A 21468-nucleotide genomic window follows, 5' to 3' on the forward strand; every position below is an offset into this window, starting at 1 on the left:
TGGCTCATTGACTCGCAAGAACTATGTCTCTGCATATGTAACCTTCTTTGAGGATATTTCTTTTTTCTCAGCTCTAGGCCGATCCCTCTGTGATCCTTTTGCGAGTCAGGGGGAGCATGACTCTTATCCTCTTCCTCTTTCCACTAATGATCACGAAGAAACTCCTCTCCCCTCCGTTCAGCATCCTATTGGTGATTTGGGTGACCCTAAGCCTTTACAGGTGTATCATCGTCGAGATAAATCTTCACACGCTCAGCTATCCACCCTTCTGCTTATTTTGGATGTTAGCTCAGGTGACTCTCCTACCTCGAGTTTAGATCTCTTCATTGCCTTGATCAAAGGGTCACGATCTTGTACTCAACACCCCATTAATAATTTTATTTCATATGATCATCTTTCATCGTCTTTTCAGTCGTTTGCGGCTACTTTTCATAACAGACTATTCCTCGATTTCTCTCACATCCTCTTCAAAGTCCTGATTGGACGAAGGCACTGATAGAAGAAATGTCTACTCTTGAGAAGAATCATACTTGGAACCTTGTGCCACTTCCTTTAGGGCATAAACCTGTTGGATGTTGATGGGTTTATACGATCAAGTTTCTTTCAGATGGCTCCATTGATCACTATAAAGCCCGTCTTCTTACTAAGGGTTACACACAGACTCATGGTGTGGATTACTTCGAGACATTCTCTCCGGTGGCTAAGCTTAATTCGATTCACATTGTGATCTCCTTGGCTGTTAATTTATCATGACCCTTGTTTCAAATTGATGTTAAGAATGCATTTCTCCATGGGGACCTTGCAAAGAAAGTCTACACGCATTAACCTCCTAGCTTTGTTGCTTTCCACAACCCTGCGCTTGTACATTGGTTGAAGAAGGCTCTTTATGGACTCAAACAATCCCTGCGTGCATGGTTCGAAAAATTCAGTCAGAGTCTCTTGGAGTTCGGCTTTATTCTTAGTCATGCTGATCATTCTCTCTTTATATGTCGTCGATCGACGGGCATTATAGTTGTTATTGTGTATGTGGATGATATTGTTCTGTCCGGTAGTGATTCTGTTGGAATATGGGAGGTCAAAGAATTTTTGAAGACCAAGTTTGAGATTAAAGATCTTGGTCCTCTTCGCTACTTCCTTGGAATTGAAGTTGGTCGCTCCTCATCCGGATTGGTCTTGTCACAACTAAAATATGTGTTCGATCTTCTCATGGAGAACGACATGTTAGGGTGCAAGCCCGCTACCACCCCCATGGATACTTTACAAAAGCTTCGACTAGATGATGGTGCTCTCCTTGTTGATCTCGGGATGTATCGACGATTTGTAGGCCGGCTTATTTACCTAACTATTACTTACCCAGATCTCTCATTTGCGGTGGGCGTTGTTAGCCAATTCATGCAAGCTCCCCGTGCTTCCCATCTCATGACTGTATACCGCATACTTCGGTATCTAAAATCAGCCCCGGGTCTTAGCCTCCGCTTTCAGTTGTATGGTCATATTCATCTTTCTGGCTATTCCGATACTGATTGTGCAGGTAGTACTTATGATCGTTGCTCTACAACCGGCTTCTATACCTTCCTAGGTGGCAATCTTATAACATAGAAGAGCAAGAAGCAACCGGTTGTTGCTTGGTCCTCGGCTGAAGCAGAATATCGTGATATGGCTCATGCTACGTGTGAGCTCGTGTGGCTTCACAATCTTCTTGAAGAACTTGGTTATCCTCCTTCGGATCATGTTCTTCTTCATTGTGACAACCAAGCGGCCATCCATATTACTCGTAACTCGATTTTCCATGAGCGAACCAAGCATATTGAGGTCAACTGTCACTTTATTTGGGAGAAAGTTACTTTTAAGGAAATCATCACCCCCTTTGTTCAACCTGGGACCAGCTTGCTGTTATTTTTACAAAGTCCTTGAATTGAGATGCTCTTCATTGTGTTCGTGACAAATTGGGCGTGATCAACATCTATGTTGCAACTTGAGGGGGACTATAGATATTGTTAGTATATAAAATATGTAGTTAGTGGCTTTTTTAATGTAAGTGCATATGCACACTTTTCTCTTCTCCTACGGTGTACTATATGCTCTATTCTAATAAAACATTGTGTGTTAGGGCATGTTAGCCTAACACAACATTTTTTCCCAAACTCTCCTCTTTTCTCCACACTATAGCGGGGGGTTTATCATGAATTACGCACATTTTTCCCCAAACTCTCCTATTTTCTCTCTCTTCTCCTCTTTTCTCCACACTATAATCATCAAACCTTTTTCTACTGGTGAAAGAAGATCTCCTAATGTGGCTGGTATTTCCAAGTGTTGTTATTTTAATCCGAGTATAAATCATATACTGTGTTCTAGATTTCTTTAGTAGAGGAAAGTAGGTACAACCCCTTGCTAATGTTTTCGCTCATAGAGTTCAACAGCCATGACATAACAAGTAAATTGTTGGTCTACCAATCTTGATATCTAGGATCTTCCTCAGATGGTTTAATTGAAATCCTATCAATATACCCAAGTTTTTGCTTGCCTCCAAAAAACATTTTCACTGCTCGAGACCGTTGTTGGAAATTATTTTTGGTCAGCTTAGTGTACTTGTTATTTGGAGACTTGGATTTTCAAAATGATGCATTTTGGTGGCTTGTTCAGATATTTCAGATGTTATTTCGGAAGAAGACAGTTGCTGAGATAAATCACAACAATAAGGAGACTAGATGAGACAGATCTGGATGCATTTCAGCCCTTAATGAACAACCAAACAGCAAGAAACAGAAATATATATATATATATATATATACACACACACACACACACACAGTCCAAAGACGCTGCTAGGAGATTAATGGTTTTAACCCAAAAACGAAGGAAATCAATATCTTACAATGATCAACTGGGGGGGGGGGGGGAGCGATTCAAAGTCCGAGAGACCTAACAGGTCAACAGTCAGGATCGATTCTGGATCGTTTTTTTTTTTTTTTTCTGAAAATAGAGGAAAATGGAAATTTTGACCTTAGATGCCAAAAAATCCCCAAAAAATGTGCGTAAATCATGATAAACCCCCCTCTATTTAAATCTTCCCTAAATCTTCACCTTTGACCAGTGGAAGTGGGTCCCACTTGATGTAGACAATCATACGGTCTTCTAGGGGCAGTCGGTTGAAGATATATGGATCTGTGAGCAATCTCTTGCTCTGATACCATGAAGTAAGATGTAAATCTCACTGAAAAACAACTAAATAATCCTAGAACAAAGAAGATTTGAGTATTGTGTTGTATTTCATAGGAAAATGTACATCTTATAGAGAGGAGATTTCCTATCTTTAGAAAATACAGGATAAGGACTAATCAATACAAGATAAGGAAGAATCCAAATACACTATGGTACATTGAGGAGTAAAGAGAGTTAAAATCTATATGGTACTCCACAGGATTATGCACAAGTTGACCTCCTCCAACATTCCCCTCATCCTCTTTTTTAGCTCTTCAAACAGAATCTATGTTCTCCTCCTTGTTCCAACTATTTGGGATCAGCTTTGCAAATCCTACTTCACCAATCAGAATCTATGTTGCCTACATTTGGTAAGTGAATAAGCCATCACATCCATTCTCTACGCCTCAATGGAAGTCCTTTTAGGTCTTCCCCTCATACTCTTTTAGGCCCTTCAACCATAATCAATGTTCTTCTCCAGATAGGAGCCGTCTCCTACTGAACCATCTCAATATGCTCTCCATCATTTTATCTTGTATTGGGACTCTTAGGCTGATTCAGTTGACTTTATTATTAGTTGTAACTTGTAACCTTCTTAGTCTCCCTTACATCCATCTCAACATCCTCATTTATGCAACACTCAATCTCGGCTCATGCTACTTTCTAACTGCCCAATACTCTTCTCCACATAACTTAGCTACTCAAATAGTTGTCTTATATAATTTCCCCTTAAGTTTCATAGGCATTCGGTGATCTCCACTTCTTCCACACTGCTCTAGTTTATATTGGAAACATACCCATCAATCACCCAATCCTTTTGAATAATAGAGACAAGGTAGTGAAGCACATCGCATTGAGGGATCTCTTCACCATCGATTTTAACTTAAATGTTGCCTTTATAAATGCTCTTACTAAAGTTGCATTCCAATAACTATCTTAGTCCGGTTATTCTTAAGCCTCAACATTCTAGAGTTTCTTCTGAATAGCATCCGCTCCCCCTCCAATCTCACCAACCAACATCACATAATCCACAATTAACATAGACCAAAGGACCTTATACTGGATATTAGCAGTTAGTTCATGTATAACGAGTGGAAGAACGTAAGGGCTTAATGCTTACTACTGATGAAGCCCCACAGCTACGAGAACTCATCAGTCTCCCACATGCTATTCTCACTCTTACAACAACATCCTCATACATGTCCTTGATGATATCAATGTATCTTCTTGGAGTCCCTTTCCTCATCACCCACTAGAACTTTTGTAGCCATTCTTTTTCATGTTTTCTCCATATTATAAAAACCATGTATTGATTCTCCCTCATCTCCTATTGCTAGTTGTTTCAATAAACTCATGCAGATAGAAAATGTCAGATGAGTGAAAGAGTATCATAATACCTATTTACAAGAAGAAAACATATGGACAAAGGTTCACCATTTATTTGGGCATCAAACTTATGATTCAGGCCCTAGTTTTAGGATCCTTCTAACTAGGTGCCGCTCCCGCTTTGAATCACCCTTCAGATTCTCACATCCACTCCCACTTCGTACCTATTTATATTTTAGTACCTTTTATTTTGAAACAGACTCTTCTCCGCTCTCGCACCCAATCTATTGCTGCCTTGCTTCACACTTATGCAAGCATAATTCATACTATGAAGCTCTAAGAGACTAAAAAAATCCAATGTTTGGAATTAGTGTCATTTTGGAGAATGGTCTCCTACATAGACCAAAGAATGTGGATCCATTGACCGCATTCTTCAAAGAAATCATCCAATATTAAGATCCACCTAGGATCAAGGTCTTTCATTGGTTAGTGGTGGTCAACGCATTCTTGACCTTGATTCACCTTTGTAATGCGAATTTTGTGTCTCCCAGTGTCTTTTTTTTTTCTCACACACCCACACACCACATGGGCACTTGAACCCATAACCTCAATGTTGAAATGCACACAGTCTACCTCATGTGTTGAGCTGTGAAAACTTTACTAGTATACTTCTTCACCGTGAGATTGCAAGAATAGCTTAGGCACTCTTTTTCAAAATCTATTGAAATTCTTGTGCATTGCAAATCATTGGTTGACCTTTTTAAAGGCTGGACACTGGATCCCTTCTAGAAATATGGTTGGAAACTATGGAAATTATTTCCAATGGCAATCGTGTGGACCATTGGAAGGAGTTGATAGAAGGATATTCCATGATAACAATGATATTGAAAAAGATTGTTGAAATTATTCCACAAACTCTTGTGCAGTGGAGTTTAGGTGACATGGCAATATTTGGGAGTGAAGGAAAATAGACGTCCAACACTAATGATTGGATATCATATAGGAGCGACGTTCTGGTTATTATCGTCCATCAATTGGACAGGTTTGTTTATAAATTATGCATAATCTGTATGGATATTAATTTATATTTTTATATCTATACTAATAAGATTTACTGTTTCCTTTTATCAACACCTCCTGTATTTCATATTTCTTAAAGCAGTGTTTTAAATAGCGAATAGTATGTAGTGTAGCGTTCACCACTCTGAAACTTGAGGTGTAAGCTACATAGCATGTAGCACAAGCTACAAACTATTTCTAGATTTTTAATCAAGGTTGCACTTTGTTACACCAATTTCATGATATTCTACACCAAATTAGACTGATTAAAATGAAGTTTAACAAATTTCATGATATTCTATGCGACAAAACATTACCTAAAATAATACGAAAGGACAATGATTAAGTATAAAAGTAAGGAAAGAGCAATTAAACTGATTTAATATTTTTACTTATATTTTATTTTTATTTTTATTTTTTGAGAGATAATAGAACATTTATTGAAAAAGGCAGATTGCCACAGAAACAAGGGAAGAATATACAAAAGAAAAGAGAAAAAGATATCTACAACACCCTTACAAGACAACCCATGTATCTACACATTTACATGGAGTCTCAACCCTTGGAATGAAGATCGCAGTCTTCCAATGCAAGGCAAACCTTAGGCCACTCGATAACCAAACACCTTGCCTTAGAAAAGACTCTCACTAAGGAACTCGATATGTTATTGAAGCATCGATTATTCCTCTCATCCCATATCGCCGCCCATAATCCCACTAGCAGAGATACTTTCCATATCTTCGTCCCAATTTTTCATACTCCTCCTTGCCATGCTTGGAAATTCACAAATTGTTTTTAGCATCACCCATGGAACTCCAAAGAGCATAAAAAAGTTTATCCCGAACTCCCCTCACAAACCAATGCATGAAAAGGTGATCCACCGACTCACCATCCTTCCAACAAAGGGAACATACGTTGACTAGCACAAGACCTTGCTTGTAGAGATTGTCGATGGTGAGAACTTTCTTCCACCCCACCAAACAAGCCAAAGCCACGACCTTTGTCTAGGTTCCATGAAATGGCATCCCGATTCGCACTTAAAGCTATTCCTGAAAGATGATTCAAGAGAGATGTCTGGCCTCCTCTTCCTTCAAATGTCTTCTGCAAGGAAGAGTCCATGCACCGGATGAGCCTAGTCGAGAGAAGCATTTTTTGCGACCAAAATGCCTGAGTCCGAAGAGACGGAGTCTAGTCTAGGAAAGACCTCTTTAATTGGACGAGAGCCTAGCCAAATATCTTCCCAAAACTTCACGCACTCCTCGTTTACCACTTAGAAGCTCACTCCAACCTTGAATATGTCCTCTACTTCAGCGATCGCCTTCCAAAGCCTTGCCATCGTGTACAATGAAGATTTTCTAGGCCACCAACACGAATCATTAAAAGCATAGAAAAGATAACTAATTTTTAATGAAAATATAAAAATGTAACAATTCATTGAAAACATTAAATTGATTTTAATATTGTAGTGTAAGCTATGTAGCATATAGTGTAGTATCGTGTATCTTACACAAATTATCATGTAGCGTAGGCTGCACGCGACTTGAGCTATTTTCATGAGCTATGTAGTGTTAAGGCTAAGCTAGCTACATAGCGTAAGCTACAAGTTACATAGTGTCTCTATTTAAAACATTGGTTGTATCCTACAGTTGTACGCTTCGAGATTGCGATTATAGCTTCGGCATTCTTTTGAAGTGTTGACTTTTGCTCGTCTATAAAATTTGTTGCCTTTCATGAAGTGGATTATTTTATTGACAAGGTATCCAATCGTCTTTCAGCTACCTGAGAGCAAATTGTTGCAAGTTATTTGTCGAATTCATTAGGCTGTATCCTAGAGTTGTACGCTTCGAGATTGCGAGAACAGCTTGAGCATTCTTTTTCAGGACCTTTTGAATTTCTTGGGCTAGTCTCAAGTCAGTGTCCGACTTTTTGAAGGCCATACGATGGATCCTCCTAGAAAGATGGCCGAAACATATGGAAATAAGATCCCATTACATAGACCCCTGGATGGAGTGGACTAGAAGGATATTTGATGATAAGAAGAATGATATTGAAAAAGTTTGTTGAGATTATAGGAGATGGGAATATATGTAATTCTGCGTGTGCATGAACTTGGTCCTTGGTAATCCTGCAGAGTATTTTATTTTTTTTCCCTCTTAATATAAGGATGTGTTAGTCGATTTTGACTTAACACACAACATCTCTCTTAACCCTAAATTCTTCACTCTTCTTCTCCATCATCTCCCTTTTCTCTATTTCTTCGTCTGAATCTCAGTTTTTTCTACTGAGATTATTCTGCAGACTAGTCAAGTGGAGTTGAAGTGACATGGTAGTTTTCTGGTTTGAAGGAAACTAGACGTCCAACATTCATTATTGAGATCAGATAGGAGAGATGTTCTGCCTATTATGGTCTTTATCGTTTGACCACATTTGTTTATAAATGTATACATAGATCTTAATGGATATTGCCTTTTTTTGTTTCTGTCCTCGAAAAAAATTACAGTTTCTGTTTCGTTGGTTTAAATGTTGAGATTTGCTCACTGATAAAAAAATGTGGGACTTTTTTGACGAGGATCATTGACAAGGTATCCAAATGTTGTCTTTCAGCTAACTGAGAGCAAATCAATGCAAGCTATGTGCCAAGTTTATGCAGCTGTATCCTACATCTGTATTGGTGATGTGGAATCATCTTCTCGGGTAAATGATCTGTAGCTATTGTTTTCTTTTGAATACAAAAGATTCAACGTTGAACTATTTTTTGTTTGCTTTTAACAGGCACTCGATCTAATAGGTCCTGTCTACAGAATCATGGATTCTTTTGTCGGGGTGCGAGAGAAGACCAGCGTTCTTTTTGCTTATGGGCTTCTACTAATGAAACAGCATAATCTACAAGAAGCACGGTAAGAGTTATCCTTGAACCTGATATGAACATGGCGATTTTCCTATAAAATGATTAAAGTCTTAAAGTAGGTATTGTGAATTGTATAGGATTTACTGAGCCCTACACAATAATTCCTTTAATATTAATCTTTTGAATCACTTGTTATTTATCCATTTAAGATTTTTTTCTGTGTGAACAATTTTTATTACCTTTGGAGACTTCAAAAGTTGTGCCATATAATATTTCTAATGTAGCCTGGGTTTTAGCAATTATTTTTCTTTATCTATGTAGTTTAGATATCATCCCTAGCAAGCTTGTCTAGCATTGCATACTAGAGACATTCAATGTTTGCAAACTTCCATTCTGGATAGAGAAATGATCACGTACATGCCACGGCATCAAAACTTTGTGATTTGAGGTATACGTTGTCACCAACATGCCACTTTTGTAGGACATCTCGGACCATACATATGATGCTGCCCATCATAAAAATCACCTGTCACAAAGGTCAGGTGGGTTCACTCATCAAATGAGCCACACTTTTTTCTTTTTTCTTTTTCTTTTGAAAGGTTACTATTTTATTGGAAGATAAAGAAGAGAGATTCACACCGAAAAGGAAACAAACATTGAGCTAAACAGCCTAGGAAAACACAACACCAGATCTAAAAGACTTAATACAACCAGCCCATGCTACAATTTCAATTTCTTCCCTAGTGAAGACTGCTTCTAGCTGCTTGCACCGATTCCAAAAACATTTATCATTCCTTTCTTCCCAGATGGTCTAGAGAACAGCAAGAAGAGCAAGCCCCCACAACTCCCTTATGGCCCACACCTCCACCATGCCATGCAAGAAACATCTCACTAAATTTTTAGGTATAGCCTAGTGCATTTGGAACTAGGGGGTGGCAATTGGTTAGGTCAACCAATGTTCGAATTATCTCCAATATTATCTGTCTCCAGCTCAGCAATACTGATAACGCTGGTAGTATTAGAAATTTCAGGTATTAGCAATGTATCGCTAAGTATCACCAACGTTTCAATATCGCTAATGTAATCGTCAATATTTTCAGCTTATGTAAATTCTAGCTGTCGCTTGTAGTATCAGAAATTTTAGGTATTAGCAATGTATTGCTAAGTATCATCAACGCATCAATATCGCTAATGTAATCATCAATATTTTCAACTATGTAATTTCTAGGTGTCGCTTGTATTGCCAATGCATCAATATCGGCAATGTATCGCCAATATTTTTGACTATATAAATTCTAGGTAATGCTTGTATCATAAGTGTATCGACGATATTTCAATAATATTGCCAATGTATTGATATCATTATAAATTTGTTTGTTCAAAAAAATTATTTCAATTTTTTTTTCATGGGCACATGGTTGTAACTTGTATGTAGTGTTCAATTTACCGTTGATAATATTAATAATATCTCGATATTATCGATATTGCAACATGCGCGATATTGAGACCACAATCTTTTGTTTCCTGTCCAATTATTGATGATTTCTTGGTGAAATATCATATGTTGTTGATATTTTGCAATATCGATGGATGTTTGGATGAAAGGTTGGATGGTTAAATAGGCTGAATGGGATGGTTGGACTAATTTCTTATAACAACATATGCTTTTAAGGCCCCATTAAATGGAAACTTGTTATGTATGTATTCTTTTTGCAATTTTTTATTTTTAAATATGCAAATGTGTACATTTTAACATCTCCTGAAGTTTCACTGAAAATGCTACCATTTTCCCAATATTTTCCCGCATTTCTGGTTATTAGCGATATTATCAACGATATCGATATTGTTTCTGATGAGGACATCACACGCACACGCACGACGTCCAGGGAGGGCCTCACCATCGATCTGAATCATTGACGACGTCCAAGGAGGGCCTCACCATCGATCTGGATCGTTGACGACGTCCAGGGAGGGCCTCCTAGTCAGAGGACTACGTTTTGATTCATTGGAGTGGACCCAATAGTCATGTGAATCCCACCATGGGTTCTCATGATCTTGACCTATTATTCTAATTAATCTAGTACTTTGGATTTTGCTTATTATTGTTATTAGGAATATCATGGACGGTTTAGATTGTTTTGATTAGTTGTTATTTTTTATTACTTCATCTCCAAGTAATAGGTTGCGCACTTGGCGCGAGTTTTGGGGTATAGGATTTTCTTATAAATAGGCACCCCTTATAGGTTTTTTTTTTCCCTCATTGAAGATTAATAAAATTTCTACGTTTTTCTGTTCCTTTAAATTTTCGAGTTGTGGGGATCCAATTGGGTGTGAAACCCTCCCTTCCTCGAAAGGCTGACTACCGTGGTGCGAAGCCACACCTATCCCGATTCGCTTCCACCTTCTACCATTCATATTTCTCTTCTCCTACAATCATCTACGCTTCAAATCCATCCTCCATTATTGCAGTTTTTCTGTCTACAACAAAATTTCTGAATCTGGCCCTGCAGGAGGGCTAAAACTTCGGTGGAGCACCATGCACAAACCGTGCATCGGATCAGGCTGAAATTTGGAGGTTTTGTGGCCCACCCCTGGCTGACCAGGGCTAAGCTGGCCGTTTTGTGATTTGTGGGCCCCACACACGTGCGGACACTTCCAGCGCAGGTGCGTTTGGGCCTACAGCGCTGTCCACGCGTGTGACACTTCTCTAGTTTGTCTCTCCTCTCCTTCACCCCAAATCCCTAACCCTAACCCTAACCCTAAATTACTCAAATCCCCAATTTTATGCCCTTTCTTCAACCTTAGGGTTCCCCAAATTGAAATTTGTGAACCCCTTGGATTGGGGAATTATTTTTGTGCATGCGTGGATGAATTTACCCTATGATTATTGTTTGGTTTATAATTTTGATTGATCCAGCCTTAGCTTGTGTAGGCCTGGGCCTGCATAGATTCCCCTTGATTGCATGCTTGAACTTTTGTGTAGGATATGGAATTTTGTGTAATTGTTTCTGAACTAATGTGATCTAAAGTCTGAAAATCTTGCACATCATATTTGAATTTCATGTCCTGCATCAAATTTGGTATGAGAGAACAAGGTTTTTATAGGGGAATGCATTGCATGTTTAGGGTTTAGTTTATTTATGTCTATTATGCATTAAGTATTATCATATAGAGCTGTTTAGAGGTCCATAATTTCTGATATAAGCTGTTGAATTTTCTGCTATCAGAAAATCCCCATATCTCTTTACTGGATTTTCTGTTGACGGATTCTTTGGGCGGATAGGGTGCTGGAAATTGAGTAGTATTGTGTCATTTCCCCCATATAGAGTCCTATAAGAGTATTTAGTCCCATCTAGGCGCATATAGTCGTATTAGAAGGTCCTTAAGTTGAGTAAGTAGTTGTATGCCCACACATACGGGTCGTGGTTTTGGCTTGCACCCTACACTAAACATGGAACAATTATAAGAGTCAATGAACAAGCTGACCCAACAGTTTGAGTCTTTGGGTAAGCGCTTGAAACAACGTATGGACCAACGCTTTGAGCAATTTAATGTGCGCGTTACCCAACTAGAGACCTCCGCCGGGGCAAACCCCACCATTGGGGAAGATGCTCAATCTTAGGCAGGTGATCAGGAGGTTAGACCAAGGAATGGAGGTGGCCTAGGAATTGGTCATGGGCACGCACCCATGCACCCACCCCGCGAGGGACATCATGATCAATATGACCCATATGTGCAACTCTTCAAGGGAGTTAGAGTAGATGCCCCTACGTTTGATGGCCACTTGGACCCTAAAGCCTTTTTAGACTGGCTGGCGGATATGGACCACTATTTTAAGTGGTATGACATGTGGAATGCTCGTCGAGTCCAATTCTCTAAGATGAAGCTTGTGGGCCAAGCAAAGAGGTTTTGGGTTACTGTAGAGCGAAAGAAAGAGCGTGGGAGCTCCCAATAGTCCACTGGGGAGAAATGAAAGAAACGCTTAAGGAGAAGTACCTCCCTTTCTCTTATCGCTTACGGTTGACTGAGGAATGGCAGTCTCTTCGACAAGGTTCCATGAGTGTGGCGTAATATATTGAGAAGTTCGAAGGGTACTTGACCAAGTGTGAAGTTGATGAGGATCTCGTACTCACCCTTGCTCGATTTAAAACGGGCCTCTGTTCTGACATTAGGAGAAAATTGCTCGCCAAAGACAGAGACACTATTGAGCAGTTGCGTCAAGTAGTGTTGGAGGTTGAGCAATACCTGAAAGCATCTATGGGAAGGCGGTTTGAGTTTCGCGATTCTGACGCTAAGGCCAACCATTCTGAAGCTAAGCCTAACACTGGGTACCAAAGCAAACCTTCCAGTAATTTTCAGCACAGGCCCAAGGATGATAAGGGTAAAGAAGTTATCGGGTCTAGCTCACCTAAGAGTGGAGCAAGTAGGTGTTTTAGGTGTCAAGGGTTTGGTCACTTTGTCCACCAATGCGGCACGAGAGAGGGCACCAAGGTGCTCCTTATTGATGGGCAAATAGAAGTAATGCCCCCAGAGAGTGACAACGAAGAGGAAGAATATGAACCAGTAGAAACCTTCAGTGATGAGGAAGAGGGAGCGCAAGAGTCTGCGACCCTCGCAGTTGTGCGATGCGCCTCTGCTCAAGCCAAAAACACTGACAATTAGCGCCACAACACGATCTTCTATACTTATGCAAAATGTAGGGAAAAGAGTTGTAAGATGATCGTGGATAGTGATAGTTGTGCCAACGTGGCATCAACAAGCACTGTAAACTGTTTAGGCTTGAAGCTTGAAGCCCATCCTCAACCCTATAGAGTGTCCTAGGTTGATGAAAATTCCATTCCAGTCTTGCACTGTTGTCTTGTTCATATTCAGTTTGGATCTTATAAAGACACTTTGGTGTGATGTTGTTTCTATGGATGGGGTCATATCATTCTAGGTAGACCTTGGCTCGATGACAGGCATGTCTCCAGATTTGGCCGTTCGAATGTATGTACATTCTGGTTTGAGGGCAAGAAAGTCAAGCTAAATCCACTTCCACCTAAGAACACTACTGGAAAGGAGTTCACCACGCAAAGTGGTGTGAGCAACTCAAAAGAATTGAAGGAGTCGAAGTCCAAATTCAAGTCTCTCCATATTCTAAACGCCAAAGACTTTGAGCGAGAAACTGAGGTGGACTCGATGGTATACGCCCTTGTGACTAGGGAAAGTGTACCAGAGGCTAGTGTAGAGTTACCCACTGAGGCCATTCATGTAGTGCATGAGTTTCGTGATGTCTTTCCTGATGATCTACCGAATGAGCTTCCCCCTATGAGGGATATACATCATGCCATTGATTTAGTCCCTGGGGCGACTCTACCAAACCTCCCTCATTACAGAATGAACCCAAAGGAGCATGCAGAGTTGAAGAGAGCTCCTAGAAAAGGGTTTCATTCGAGAGAGCATGAGCCCGTGTGTTGTGCCCGTCCTTCTTACACCTAAGAAGGAATGAAGGATGGCATATAAAAGATGTGTGTTGATAGTAGGGTCATCAACAAAATCACAGTCAAGTATCGGTTTCCCATACCGCGTCTTGATGATATGTTGGATATGATAGCCAATGCTACTATCTTCTCGAAAATTGACCTCAAAAGTGCTTATCACCAAATCCGTGTATACCCTGGTGATGAGTGAAAGACGGCCTTCAAGATGAAGGATGGGCTATACGAGTGGCTAATTATGCCTTTTGGGTTAACTAAGGCCCTAAGCACTTTCATGCGTGTGATGACCCAAGTATTGAGGCCCTTCATGGGGAAGTTCCTGGTCGTATACTTTGATGATATCTTGATTTATAGAATGGCCAAGGAACAACACCTCAACCATTTGAGGCAGGTTTGTGGGATCTTTAAAGCCGAGAAATTGTACGCCAACCTAAAGAAGTGTGCGTTTTTGTTTAGTAGTGTTATCTTCTTAGGTTTTATTGTGTCAGTTGAGAGCATATCGACGGATCCCGAGAAGGTCAAGGTCATCGTCAATTGGCCTGAACCCCGCAATATTCATGAGGTACGCAGCTTTCACGGCTTAGCCACCTTCTATAGGCAGTTCATTCGAGGTTTCAGTTCTATTATGGCTCCCATCATGGATTGCATAAAAAAGTGAGAGTTTCAATGGACAAAGGTAGCCTCGAAGGCCTTCAAGGAGATAAAGGTCAATATGACCGAAGCTCCAATCACGCGACTTCCGAATTTTTCAAAAGTTTTTGAAGTCGCATGTGACGCGTCAGGAGTCGGCATAGGAGTACTTAGTCCGGAAGCGCACCCTGTCGCCTTTTTTAGTGAGAAACTGAATGCAGCGAAACAAAAATATTCCACCTATGACAAAGAGTTCTATGCCGTAGTGCAATCATTGCGCCATTGGCGTCATTACCTATTGCCGTTAGAATTCGTCTTATTCTTAGATCACTAGTCCTTGAGATATCTGAACTCTCAGAAGAAATTAAACCTTAGGCACACCAAGTGGGTTCAATTCCTTCAAGGCCAGTGTAGAGAATAAGCCTGCCGACGCGTTGAGTCGTCGATTCGCGTTACTCAATTCCATAAGTGTCGAAGTCACTGGCCTCGAGCACATCAAAGAAGATTATTCTGAGTGTCCGGATTTTGGAGTTGTGTACGCATCATTGTTAGAGAGTTCGTCAGGAGCTAGCAGTGAGTACTTGATTTTAGACAGATATTTGTTTAGGGGTGACCGCTTGTGCATACCTCGCATCTCCCTCCGCGATTTTCTTGTCTAGGAGTTACATTCAAGAGGGGTCGCGAGTCATTTCAGTCGAGACAAGACCATTGCCCTAGTGGAGGATAAGTTTCATTGGCCAAGCCTCAAGCGAGACGTGGCCAAAATTATAAGGCAATGACGTACTTGTCAACTGGCAAAGCAGAAAAAGCGAAATAAAGGATTATACACACCTTTGCCAGTTCCATTCATCCCTTGGTAGGACATCAGTATGGACTTCGTGCTTGGACTCCCCAAGACTATTCGGAAACACGATTCCATATTTGTTGTCGTGGACCGTTTTTCTAAAATGGCCCACTTCATTCCTTGTTCTAAGACCTCTAACGCATCCCATGTTATCAAGCTGTTCTTTAATGAGGTCGTCAAACTGTATGGGTTACCAAAAACCATAGTGTCTGACCGTGACGTGCGATTCATGAGTTACTTTTGGAAGACACTATGGCACATGATGAATACTAGGCTCCAATTTTCTTCTGCCTACCACCCTCAGACCGATGGTCAGATTGAGGTGGTCAATAGGAGCCTAGGGAGTTTGCTTAGATGTTTAATGAGGGAGTACACCAGAACGTGGGATATCGTACTACCTATAGCCGAATTTGCGTTTAATAGTTCTGTCAATAGGTCCACGGGTCTAAGCCCTTTTAAAGTCATTACTGGTTATAAGCCTAGGAAGCTTATTGATCTTATCCCTGTGTTACTGTCCCATAGGCCATTAGATTCTGCAGAATCCTTTGCGCATCACATTCATTCATTGCATCAAGAAATCAAGCGAAAAATCACTACTAGTAATGAACATTACAAATTTTCTGCAGACCAGCATAAACGTTTTAAGGAATTCAATGTAGAGGACTCTGTGATGGTTCGCATTAGGCCCGAGCGGTACCCTCAAGGGGCCGTTCGTAAATTACACGTGCATAGCGCTGGACCCTTCAAAATTATAAAACAAAACGATCTCAATGCGTATGTGGTAGATCTTCCACCTCCCATGAGAATTAGTTCCACATTCGATGTGGAGGATTTAGTTACTTTTCAGGGGACCACTGATACTTTGTCCGGCCCTTCGCCCAACTATCCTGATTCCCCAGACCTGTCCCTTGATCCATGGCCTCTTCCCGACCCTTCTTCCCAGCCTCTACCTCTCATACCTACCCTTCCCACACCCAAAGAGGAAATAGAGGATATTCTGGACTATCAGATAATATCAACGTCGAACGGCGGGTTTCAGAAGTACCTGGTTAAGTGGAAGTCACGCCCAGCTTTAGACAGTACGTGGCTCACTAAGGAGGAGCTTTAGAGACTTGATCCTGACATCTTGGAGCAGTTTAAGAGTTTTATTTCGCCAGTGACGAAATCTTCGCAGCCGGGGAGAGTTGATAGGGACATCACGCGCACACGCACCCCCCCTCTACGCATGTACGCAAGGAGGAGGGTCCCACCATCGATCTGGATCGATGACGAAGTCCAGGGAGGGCCTCTTAGTTAGAGGACTACGTTTTGGTTCGTTGGAGTGGACCCGATAGTTATGTGAATCCCACCATGGGTTCTCATGATCGTGACCCACTATTCCAATTAATCTAGTACTTTGGGTTTTGCTTATTATTGTTATTAGGAATATCATGGACAGTTTAGATTGCTTTGATTAATTGTTATTTTTTATTACTTTGTCTCCAAGTAATAGATTGCGCACTTGGGGTGAGTTTTGGGGTATAGGGTTTTCTTATAAATATAGGCACCCCTTGTAGTTTTTTTTTTCTCATTGAAGATTAATAAAATTTCCGTGTTTTTCTGCTCCTTTAAATTTTCGAGTTGTGGAGATCCAATTAGATGTGAAACCCTCCCTTCCTTGAAGGGCTAACTATTGAGGTGCAAAGCCACACCTATCCCGATTCGCCACCACCTTCTACCATCCATATTTCTCTTCTCCTACAATCATCTACGCTTCAAATTCATCCTCTATTGCAGTCGTTTTTCTCTCTACATCAAATTTTCAGAATCTGGCCCTGCAGGAGGGCTGAAACTTCTGCGAAGGACCACACACAGACCGTGCATTGGATCAGGCTGAAATTTGGAGGTTTTTTGGCCCACTCCTGGCCGACTAAGGCCAAGCTAGCCGTTTTCTGATTTGTGGGCCCCACACACATGCAGACACCTCTAGCGCACGTGCGTCTGTGCCTACACTGTTGTCCACGCGTGTGACGCTTGTCTAGTTCCTCTCTCTCCTCTCTTTCACCCCAAATCCTTAACCCTAACCCTAAATCACTCAAATCTCCAATTTTATGCCCTTTTTCAACCTTAGGGTTCCCCGAATTGAAATCTGTGAACCCCTTGGATTGAGGAATTATTTTTGTACATGTGTGGATGAATTTACCCTTCTCTGAATATTGTTTGGTCTATAATTTTGATTGATCCAGCCTTAGCTTGTGTAGGACTGGGCCTGCATAGATTCCCCTTGATTGCATGCTTGAACTTTTGTGTGGGGTATGGAATTTTGTGTAATTGTTTCTAAACTAATGTAATCTAAAGCCTGGAAATCTTGCACATATTTGAATTTCATATCCTACATCAGTTTCCATATCTCTGGCCAGCGAAACTTGTAGCAATACCGATACTTCAAACACTGAGGTCAACCCATGGGTCAATTGGCCCAACCCACTTCTAAGCCACATTTGGGCTAAGTTGGGTCGGGTTGCAGGTTAGACTCGAGCAAAAAAGAAGAAGAAGCCTTTATAGATAAATGGGTCAGACTCGTGTTTAGGCCAGCCTAACCCGACTGCCCATATATTGAATCAATAGGCCCAGCCGAATGACCCAATCCGATACAACCCATAATCCGAAACAAAGGTATCCTATTTACATGTGTGATTGCTCTTCTGCAAGTATGTAAATGAGATGAAATGTAACATGCGTGTATCATGTAAAAGCCCAATCCCATGAGCATGTAATAGTGAGCTCCATATACTTGAAAACTCCAAGAATAGCAAAGAAGCCTAATATGAGATATTAAAGCTAGCGTATGGGTTTGGTTGGGCGAGTTGGGTGGGCTTGACCTGACTACAATTAAATGGGTTGGGTTTGGGCTCTAGAAATTTTAAGCAGGTTGGGTCGGGTCACTGGGTAAGGAGTAACAGGTCAGGTTAGGGCCAAATTTCTTCACCCATTTATTAAATGGGTCGGGCTTGGGCTGACCCTGACCCAGACTGAACTCGGTCCATTGATAGGCCTATCTGGAACAAACCGAGAACTCTCATCCCGGACTTCCTTAGCGAATACAGAGATGGTCCATAGTCTTTGCATCCTGCAGGCACATAATACAAATATTAGGAATGATCATCTGTCTCTTCTAAAGATTATTCAATTTTCTGAGGGGAGTCCACATCCTGTTGATTATATAGGTGGCTATGAGTACTTCCTCATCCCAATAGATGTTGTGAGCCATCATCCCTATTGTAATGGATCTAGATGCACCTACTCGACAATATCGTTATGTTGAGGGCATATGAACAAGAGGTTTGGATTATTTGCCATGTTCACAAAAGCTACTCTCTAAGTCATGAGATAGATATTTGCACATTGCCCGATCGAAACAATTTTTTTTTGGTATCAAACTGAGTAAGAACCATCATGTGGAATATTTTCACAATTGAAAAAACCTCATTGCTACTCTTCCTTACACCTAGGTAAATCTAGAGTGATCGTCAATAAACAACTTAAAATATCCATAACCAAATTTTGAATAATTAGGGCAGGATCCCACACATCAGAATGAATCAAATCAGTATATTTTCCTTTATGTTTACTTGGAGAAAAAGTGGTTCAATAATGTTTTGATAACTATCCCACTTGACACTGAAAATTGACTTCATTAGTAAATTTATTAGGAAATAAAAAACTCAGAGTTACTGGACACATGACCCAAGTGTATGCGCCATATCTGGACACGCTATTTATTACTCAGACTGGGCTTAGAGACTATTGTGGCAAAATGTCACCAGCATCAAAAACGTACAGCCCCTGAGCCTCACAACCACTACCAATTTTCTTCTTGGCTGTCAATTCCAAGATAACATAGTCAAACAGGAGACCCAATGCGCAAACAATTTGGATCACTAAATGGTGGGCACCACTGTGCACATCATGGTAGGCTGAGCAACTTTCCCACTCAAAACATTGTTTCACATTCAATATATAGTTATAAACATGTAGTTCTTATTGTTGATAAAAAGACATCAGCAAACAAGTACACATCAAGCAATGTTTTCCCCTAAAACCATGCTGATGTTTTAGATAAGTGATATGTGTCAGAAACATGTGATCTTTTAACAGGTGAATTTCTGTTCTATGCTTTTAATAACTCACCCTTTAGGCATTTACACGACACGTTTTTTTATGGTAAGGAGTTGGTTTCCCACTTATTTCATGCGACAATCTATTCGTGTTTCTTTTGAAATTTTTATGATTCCTTTCATTGTGAAAAATCACCTGCATGTTCAAAAGAATTGCCCACATGGTCAAGCTTGTAACCCACGATACCCGAATGTTTCTTTTGAAAAACTCAGCTCAGATGTTTCAATTCTTCACAACAATTCAATATGTTGATAAAAAAAAATCAGCAGATCATCAAGCGTGCAACCTATGTACGATACATGGTCCATACTTTCTTGTACATATTCATGAGATTTGTTTTTCTCTTTCATATTTTCTTCACTTTCAATTAATCTGGGGCAAGGCTCTGATGATGGTGGTGTTCATGGTTTTCTTTCTGTCAGTGTGCCCTAGGAAAGTAATAGTTGCATTACAAAGAGAGTATCCCATTTAGCATGTGTAATAGTTGCTCCACCGAGAGTATCGCATTTAGCAATTGTATTTTCTTTCTTTTTTTCTTTTTTTTTTTTTTCCTCCATACATGTCAATGTGGCTTAATTCACATGTATATTTTTGTGACTTACATGTTTACTTAGTGTTTGTTGGAACCTAGACTGCTCCCTTGTGAAGTTTTCTTGAAGTTTCTCCAAACCTAATTCAGGCGTATTTTGCTGCTATAAATGTACAGTTTTCATGTAACATTGGTACATTGCATCTCTTTCAAAAACTTGATTAGCTGAGGAATTCTGTAATCCTCAACCTGAGGATATGCATTCTACCGTAGACTTTTCATTTTATATAAGCAGGTGCCATAGTTCAGTGATCTGGATAGTTGATATGGTGGGCCTCACAATGGATTCATAACACCCCAAACTTCCTCACTTGGAGTGGGAGAATCCTAACCCTCATGGTAGGATTCTCTACTATAGAGACTGTTGAATAATGGCCCATCCATGGTGGGTTCTACTTCTATCAGATCAATATTGTGGATTACTGAACTGTGGGCCCCACTTTATCCAAACTGACAAGTCTAGGATATATTATGAGCAAGGTTTCTTACTTCCTAGCCTTGCAGACGCACCTTTATACGCATACAAACTTGCCGCATGTTTAACATCCAAGCATGCATCAAATGGGATCAACCACATGACTGACCTAGCCCAAATTTTAGGTCGTTCAACCCATGTAACTTGAACATGGACAGGTTACTGTCATTGTTAAACATGGACAAGCATGTGAACGTCAAACCAAGGTTGGCCGACTCACTGAGTCCACTCTGGATTCACCCTGAGTCAACCCGTTTTTTAAGCCTTACCGAGTCAAAACAGGTGCAGTCTCACTGAGATCAGAATTGGACATCACATGGGCAAGTTTGACTCAGTTTCGATGACTTTTCTTTTTTTCTAAAAGGCGATGATTAGTATTGTTGGGCCAAAGCCAAAAGAATACAACGTACAACAGAAAAGAGAAATACAGGAAAGAAGAAAAATTATCCTATAGCTTTAAAAGCTACTGCCCATTCCTATATATTTGCCTTACCCCCTTATAAAGACATCTGATACCCAGCTTCTTCTATTCCGAAAAGGCCCTGAAATGAGCTTGTACAACGATTTCACTGAGAATTTTCCATATTTCTCTTTCATCCACACCATAGAATCCACTAGTGTTACAAGATGAAGCCTTTCCTACAACTTTATCATCTCTTCAATTTCTTTTTCCAAAAGATTCCTTCTACACAAAGGGGCCCAAATCACATCATTTCTTACAACCGAGTAATAGCGAGCAACTAAAATGTTTGATTCCATTGAAACTCTAGCTAGATGGGGAAAATCTTCTAGAAGGGGCTTGTCTTCCATCCAAACATCTTCCCAAAACCGAATGCTCCTACCATCTCCCAAAGAGAAACC

At 40.4% G+C, this 21468-nt stretch overlaps 1 protein-coding gene across 2 annotated transcripts in view; it reads left to right on the top strand.

Annotated features, from left to right (window-relative positions):
- The window catches only part of LOC131223773 (sister chromatid cohesion protein SCC4), a 97734-nt gene that overhangs the window by 67438 nt on the left and 8828 nt on the right, over positions 1 to 21468 (top strand). For both annotated transcript variants that reach the window (XM_058219269.1, XM_058219268.1), the window contains 2 exons: positions 8191 to 8280; positions 8359 to 8483. In XM_058219269.1, the coding sequence (XP_058075252.1) occupies positions 8191 to 8280; positions 8359 to 8483 (215 nt within the window). The remainder of the gene's footprint in view (positions 1 to 8190; positions 8281 to 8358; positions 8484 to 21468) is intronic.

Source organism: Magnolia sinica, chromosome 13 (assembly GCF_029962835.1).
Source record: "Magnolia sinica isolate HGM2019 chromosome 13, MsV1, whole genome shotgun sequence".
NCBI classification, from domain to species: Eukaryota; Viridiplantae; Streptophyta; class Magnoliopsida; order Magnoliales; family Magnoliaceae; genus Magnolia; species Magnolia sinica.